The following is a 7,946-nucleotide window of genomic DNA, read 5'->3' as shown; positions in this document are numbered from 1 at the left end:
GTCTGTTGTGGCTCAGTGGATCAAGAATCCAACATATTGTCTTTGACAATGTGGGTTTGATCCCTGACCTTGCTCAAGTGTTAAATATCTGGCATTGTCACAGTTGCCCTAGATGCAGCTCAGATCTCATGTTGCTGTGTCTGTGGCCACAGCCACAGACTGTGAACTTGATTCCTAGCCTGAGAACTTCCATATGCCTCAGGTGCAGTCCTATAAAGAAAACAAACAAACAAAAAAAACACTTTAATTTATGGAGTTCTCATCATGGCTCATCGGAAGCAAATCTGACTAGGATCCCTGAGGGCACAGGTTCGATTCCTGCCTTGCTCAGTAGGTTTTAAGGACCTGGTGTTGCCGTGAGCTGTGGCGTAGGTTGCAGACAAGGCTCAGACCCTGTGTTGCTATGGCTGTATATGGGCCAGTGGGTACAACTCCAGTTTAACCCCTAGCCTGGGAACCTCCATATAACACAGGTATGGCCAAAAAGACCAAAAAAGACAAAAAAAAAAAAAAAAAAGGCAACCCCCCCCACCCTTTAAAAAAGATGAAAACAATCTTAAAAGATTTTTTCAAAATTAAATACTACTTGCAGACTCAAAGGATGAACATTTCCATCCATGTCAAAAAATGAAAAGCCGTTAAGTATTTTGCATTCATTTCACTTCTATACAAAATGAATTAAGACATGGGGAAACAAAAATAGTGCACTGTTTTTTTGGGATTTTTTTCTTTTTAGGACCACACCTATGGCATATAGAGGTTCCCAGGCTAGGGGTCTAATCAGACCTGTATCTGCCGGCCTACACCACAGCCACAGCATCACCGATCTGAGCCATGTTGAGACCTACACCATAGCTCAGGGCAACGCCAGATCTGTAACTCAGTGAGCAAGGCCAGGGATCGAACTGGCAACCTCATAGTTACTAGTCGGATTCACTTCCACTGAGCCACGATGGGATCTCTGATAGTGCACTATTTTATGTTTGTTAAATTTAACAAAACTGTACTTTTTTTTTCTTAAGTAAAAGTGTTAACTCAGTACTGGTATCAAATAGACTAAACACTAACAGGAAAATAGTATGATTTTTATTTTTGCATGTTACTCTCAAGTACACATTTACAATAGTGTCACGTTTTTCTGTATGAATTTCTTATTAAGTATTTTACTTTAAGTATTTTACAATGTGTACAGAGGAAGGAACATACAGTATTTAACAGGTTATTTCAACAAAACAATAACTTATGTTCTAAAAATTGGTACCTTTTAAAACATTAAACTGAAATATCCACTTTTTAGCTTTGCTAATCAAATTGTTTTAAGAATTAAAACACTCAATTAATATCAGTACATAACAGTAAGTACAATTTCATATTTTCTTTTAAAGACAAATGTGGTATCATATTTACTTGACCAAATCCTTAAGTACCTTTTAAAGGTTTCAATATTGTGCTTAAAAACAAAACAATTCTGTATGACTCCAGAATATGAGAAATATGAATATGTCAAGTGTTGCATTATCTTTCAGTTTCTCTTTAAAATATAATTAAATAACTATTTATCTATATTAATTTTACAGAATGTTTTACAATTCTTAACTTTTTAAACTTTCAGTAAATGTAAACTTTCATTAAACATTTCTTTGTTACTTAGGGAAAAACAAATTCAAGGGAGATTTAAAAGATTCTCACGCATAAAAATGAGAGTTTTCCAGAACAGGCCAACAGACGGACACTGAAATAGGTGGGGACATAAATAGGGGCTAGGAAGGAGGCGGTTCCAAAATCCATACTGTGGCTTTGGTTGGCATTAAGCTTAAATTCCCATGTATCTGAAGAACCTGATTTAGAACTAGACTAAACTAGCCTTTAGAGGCTGTCGAAAACCCCCATACACTTAGACATCTAACCCTATTACTATAACTTCTGAATGAGTATTAATGGCACAGAGAAAGGCAGAAGGTGAAATTTATTTAAAGCGGAAGTAAAGAAAGCACCATAATGAAGTTGTAAGGTACCTATCAGAAGGGAAGAAAATTTCTAACCTCCCACAGAGTGCCAGCGCATGTGTGCCAATAGATAATTGAAGCAAACTAAAAAATGTCTCCTGTTCTCAAAAATTTGTATTAAATAACCATATTCTAATTAACTGTTTGAATTCATTTTGTATGTTTATGACTCACTGCTTAAAATACAACTCTCAAATAATAAAAAAACCTATGAAAACTTTGCTGCTATTTCAAATAAAGCCTTACATTTTATTACATGCTTTAAACACAATTTCTATCTTCTAATAAAATCCAACTTGAGTGTTAAATTATTTTTAAGTTTGCTAATTGAGAAATAAAGACGCAGCCTGAATTTGTCAAGTTTAATTAGCACCTTTTCTCTAGTATATAGAGCCACTGCTTCCTCTTAATAGTCCTTATTCTGTTAAAAGACAGTTTTTCTTTATAGGCTTCTCAGAACCGAGATTTATTTCTACATACTCATTAGCTTTTCATAAAATTTTAAGGTATAAAGATGAGGCTGTATGAAACCATTCTTATCCTGAAATACATTAACTTTGCTTTACCAATTACCAAAGTTTTTAAAAGATAATACCTTTACTTCACAAATATACTACTGTCCTTGTTTTCTAATTATTCGCTTAAATTTTAAACTCTCTGAATAAAAAGTTGGCGAAAATGCTCTATACATCCCTGGATCTTTCCGTTTATTGTGCATTTAATACTTATCATTAAAAACATAAAATTTGGGATTGTGCGTTTAAGTGTGTAAAATAAGCAACACACAGGCACATGTAAAATTTAAGGTACACTTACACATCCAGTTACAGAAAATCATATAAGCCACATTTATCTCTAAAAAATTCCAAAACTTAGTTCATAGTAAGTCTCATTTGCAGAACACAAGAATTCCAAAACAAAATAATACAGAGAATGAAAAACAGGAAAAACTTTTCAGAGATTTTCTGTAAGTATGCTGGAGCGGCAGAAAATATAAACATTACAAAGAAAGTAAAAACAAGCACACTTTGCTAAATGAAAGAAAATGAAATACATTGTTCCATATTTAGCAAATATAGAGGCTCAAATGAAAAGTTTCATGGTCATGTGACTTGAAAATGTTAAGCAAGACAAGGAGTAACTTTCACGTTATAGTTGGACCTGACAGTAAAATCTCCCACCGATACTTAGCAGATGCTTCTATTTAAATGCAAAGAATTTGTAGGGAACAAAATGGATCAAATGATTACTTTTAGAGTTACCAATCTATTTTTAAATCTTTAAGTGGTCTTAGAAGAGTGAAAAGGTGAAAAGTAAACACTTAAATAATAAAACTTCTAAGACTTAAAAATGCAATAAAGAATCATGGGTTATTTTATTAAAAGCAACTTCTTTGTTGTTACTTTTCCTCACTGAACAAACTGAACAGGATACAGAACACCCTACTGAATAAAATGTAATGTTAACTAGAAGGAATAATCCTATCTGTGCACAATATTAATCAATGTACAGTATTATATGTGACAAGACTGATTGGCTTTAAAATGAATTTTCTGCTTTAAGGCCAACACCTCTCTGTAGAAGTACTGTTAGGGCAGGCCAACTTCTTTATGATGTCGCATTATGTGCTGGTTCTTTTCTGAAGGTCTTCGGAACCCTTTCTTGCAGTACTCACAACGGTGAGGATAGTCTTTCGTATGAATGGAAATAACATGCCGTTTAAAGCCTGAGGCATCTGTAGTGCTATACTCACAGTATTCACACTGATACACTTTCCTCCCACTGTGTGTCTTCATATGCTTTTTAAGCTCATTCTGTTGCCTAAATCCCTTTCTACATCTCTTACACCTAAATGGAAGATCTTTCGTGTGAACTGAGAGAATATGGCGACTTAGAACAAATGGATCCGCAATCTTAAAGTCACAATGTCTACACTGGTGCATTTTTTTACCCTTGTGGGCAGCCACATGTTTCTTGAGTTCTGAAGGCCTGTGAAAGCCTTTCTCACACATCTCACACTTATGGGGGTAGTCCTTTGTGTGAACTGAAATTATGTGTCGTTTCAAATCGCTTGAGTTCGAACTCTTGTGGTCACAATGCAAACACTGATGTGTTTTGCTTTCTTGGTGAATAAGAGCATGTTGCTGCACATCTTTGGTATCTGAGAAAGTCAGAAGACAAATGTCACACTTGAATGGCATCTCTTTACTATGCTTAGTTTTTACATGAGTTTTCAAGTTAGAAGAGTCTGCAGACCTATATTCGCAGTACTGGCATTGGTAAGGCTTCTCCCCAGTATGGATTCGCATGTGCTTTTTGAGCTCTGATGGGTGACGAAAACCTTTACCGCACTCCACACATATATGAGGAAAGTTCTTGCTGTGGACCGCCAAAAGGTGGCGATTCAATAACCCTTGTTCAGCTGTCTCATATTCACAGAATTTACATTTGTGCATTTTGTTGGCTCCTTTTTCCTTATGCACCATTTTGTGAGTAAACAAAGCCCCAGCATGAGAGAAATGCTTCCCGCACTCGTCACATTCAATGGCCTTCTCTGCCTTGCTGGTCAGCTTGTGGCTCTCCAGGTGGTTGTGTAAACTTATCTTCTTGTTGGTAGTGTAATCACAGTCAGTACAGCGGTACTTCTTCTTGGTAAGGTGTTCAGGATGGTTTTTCATGTGCCTTTTCAAAAAACCTCTTGACTTAAACTTTTTTCCACAAATCAAGCAAGGATAGACAGTCAAGGGATGTCCATCAGGGCCAATAATTATTGCTAAGAAATGAAAAAGAAAGAGGCATGAGTGTCAAACCAAGCTCTGTTTCAGTTTCTTCAAGCATTTAAACCATGTGTTTTGATCATTATTTACAAGTACTCCTACGTTAACATTCCTTTCACCACTTTTCAATAAAAGCTGCAACAATCTAGTAATAAAAAGAACCTTATTATTTCATTATGTCCAGAAATTTCATTATGACTATACCAATCTCATTCCCAGTTTTGGTGTTTTTCCCCCTAGTGTTCTTAATATTTATTTATTTGTTTATATGGACCAAGCCTGCAGCATGTGGAAGTTCCTGAGCCAAAATTAAACCCAGGCTACAGCAGTAACCTGAGCCACAGCAGGGACATGCCATATCCTTATCACTATGCCACCAGGGTTCTCCCTCATCCCCAGTTTAAAATAAAGAAGCAATTTTTAAAGCCATAAAAATTTAGATATCTACAGAAAATCATGCATCAAAACAAAGTTCAACACTTCAGCTTTAAATATGCCAAGTTAAATTATACTAGCTTATAGTAAAGTCAACCATACCCATAAAAATTCTACTATGCAAATCACTGTACAAGATACAGAGAAAAGGATTATGTTCAAGGAACACTGAACTGAACTATGTGTCCTGCTCCTCTGTGAATGATGCCTGTTTTAAGTTAATATACAAACAATATTTAAATTTGTTCATTTAAAGCTAACATACTTAAGTGATTTATTTTCAATTTAATTAAAATAATCTGATATTTTAATTCTTCTTCCTGAATTAGGTTCTGATTCAAAACTTAATTTTTTTCTATCCAAGGAAATCATTCATGAATATCACTGAATTCTTAAAATCATATTTTCAAATTCAATACACAAAAGTTACAGGTATTCTCAAAGCTAAAATGTTATCATAACACCTTTGTGGATACCCACTAGTTTCATCTGAGAGCTTGCAGAGCACACTGCACTGTGAAACTCAAGTGCCCTCACCTGTTTGGTACTGCCTGGAATCAGGTCTTCTCCTTTTCTTTGGTTTTTGTTTAGCCAGTCTGCCAAGCCCAGCAGACTCATCTATGTGCAAGAGGGCACTTGCAGTGCCATTCCGGTTTTCAATTCCATCAGAATTATTACCTAACAATGTGTATTAAAAAACAAAATTATACAGTATTATAAACTATAAAGAACTAGGGATTTTTTATTAAGTACAACAATTAAAAGATATGATACTCATGAATGACAAAAATTTCCTATCTAGGTATTGGGCTTTTATTGGGCATATTTATATATAAAACTACAGGAAATGTCTAGCTTTGCAATCTAGGAGCACTCTTCCCCATAAACTCTCTCGTTGTCACTTAAAGGTCATGAGCCAGATACACTTCAGTGCTATGTACTACATATGTCTTATGTAATATAAGCATGGAGAAAATTCCTATTAAAAGGCAAAAGGTAGACTATATCATCTTCCTCTCTTTTGATTAAATCACTATATGAGTACTTTACATTTTTTAATTTAAGACCACAGAAACTGTTTTTCAATAATAAAGTTCAAGAACCATGCAATCCCTCAAGCTGCAACACGACCTACCATAAGCTGCTGCCCATGCTATTGGCATGAAAGTTTTGATTTCACTGTCATCCATTTGCTGTTCATGCACAGCAGCAGCTGCTGCGGCTGCAACAGCAGCATCCTCCTCTCCTACGATTACTTCCATGTAAACTTCATCAGCGATTTCTGCAACATCTAAGTGAAAGGTTAATAGAACCATTTTTGTAACGAAGTTTACAGATGAGAAAGAAAATATATTTTTATTTGAATTCAGTTAGTATGCACAAAGAAGATTCAAACGTTACACACCTACATATTACTTTTACATACTAAATACTGTGAATCTTACAATTCTGGATTTCACCATAATTTGCTTTTAAAGCAACATTTTAAGCACACATAACAAGTCACTGCTTTTTCCCTTGGAATACAGCAGCATAATAATCTCCACAACAATGCTAGTTCTTTCATTCAAATACTGGCCGTACTTTTTAAAAGGAAAAAAAAAAGCTACAGGAACATAAAGGCCTATAGCCTCTCCCACAAAAAGGCCACCTACTTACTTAAATCTTCGTCTTCTTGTTGAGAGTCATTGACAGTCATATAAACCATCTTTTCCCTTGGCACACGCATGCTGCTATTCTGATCAAGCAGTTCAACTCCATGATCATTCTCAGGCTCACTCTCCACAATGTCTACAGTGCCACCTAGCAAGGAAGATGAGAGCTCCAAGAATTTACATGAAAACTTCATTTCCACCTGTTTCACCTTAATAAATACTCAACATTTTATTAATACATTGAAAGTCTGTTTTAAAGGTTGTCTTCAGGAATTCCCTTGTGGTGCAGTAGCTTAAAGATCTGGTGTTGTCAATGCAGCAGCTGCTGTGGTCTGATTCTGCTTAGGAACTTGTTGTGGGCATGGCCAAAAATAAATAAAAGTTACCTTCATTAAAAACTCAAATATTCTCAGTCTAAACCCCTGAAAAGTAATCAAGTTGAAGAGTTTGATTGAATCACTCTTACCCAAATCATCCTCTCCAGGGTCAGCTTTAAAAATGTACACCTTGATGACTTCAGGGCAAGTACCATCCACTTTACAAGGATTGATTTCTGACTCTGCATCCATGGTCATTTCAGACGAACCATCATGTTCTATTTTGCCAGCATCATCCACTAAAAAGGCAGGAAACACGTTACAGATAATAACAGCAGACAGATATTATCATTTTCAAAAGTCCCTTTTTACAAATATAATCTCTAGTTTAACCATGAAATCAAATGATTCGAGGAGTTTCCATTGTGGCACAGAGGAAATGACTGCAACCAGTATTCACAAGGATGCAGGTTTGGGCCCTGGCCTCAGTGGGTTGGGGATCCAGTGTTGCCATGAGCTGTGACGTAGGTTATAGATGCAGCTCAGATCCTGTGATGCTGTGGCTATGGTGTAGGCCTGCCATTGTAGCTACAATTCGACCCCTAGCCTAGGAACTTCCATATGCTGTGGGAGCAGCCCTTTAAAAAAAAAGTATGATTCCACCTAGAAAGTATAAGATTTAATAAATACATTTTGAAAGCTTTCTAAAAGTGGGATGAGATATTAAGATAAAAAGTACTTAAAGCGGAGTTCCCG

General features: G+C 35.8%; 1 protein-coding gene across 15 annotated transcripts in view; it reads right to left on the bottom strand.

Annotated features, from left to right (window-relative positions):
* Nucleotides 1–1,064: 1,064 nt before the first annotated feature.
* Nucleotides 1,065–7,946, bottom strand: part of LOC100624329 (zinc finger X-chromosomal protein) — a 60,911-nt gene continuing 54,029 nt past the window's right edge. For 8 of the 15 annotated variants that reach the window (XM_021080936.2, XM_021080938.2, XM_021080934.2 and 5 more), the window contains 5 exons: nucleotides 7,340–7,489; nucleotides 6,878–7,021; nucleotides 6,354–6,509; nucleotides 5,756–5,896; nucleotides 1,065–4,779 (listed from right to left, as the gene is read on the bottom strand). In XM_021080936.2, coding sequence (XP_020936595.1) covers nucleotides 3,596–4,779; nucleotides 5,756–5,896; nucleotides 6,354–6,509; nucleotides 6,878–7,021; nucleotides 7,340–7,489 — 1,775 coding nt within the window. In that variant the 3' untranslated portion in view covers nucleotides 1,065–3,595. The remainder of the gene's footprint in view (nucleotides 4,780–5,755; nucleotides 5,897–6,353; nucleotides 6,510–6,877; nucleotides 7,022–7,339; nucleotides 7,490–7,946) is intronic. The other 7 variants (XM_013991057.3, XM_085009010.1, XM_085009008.1 and 4 more) reach the window with 1 other exon arrangement.

The sequence above is a fragment of the Sus scrofa genome, chromosome Y, assembly GCF_054392235.1.
Source record: "Sus scrofa isolate SSC_HxYL_T2T_F1_AM1 chromosome Y, Sscrofa_HxYL_maternal_Yorkshire_Landrace_v2.0, whole genome shotgun sequence".
NCBI classification, from domain to species: domain Eukaryota; kingdom Metazoa; phylum Chordata; class Mammalia; order Artiodactyla; family Suidae; genus Sus; species Sus scrofa.
Note: the sequence above shows the minus strand (reverse complement) of the source record. Positions and strands in the feature narration are given on the sequence as shown.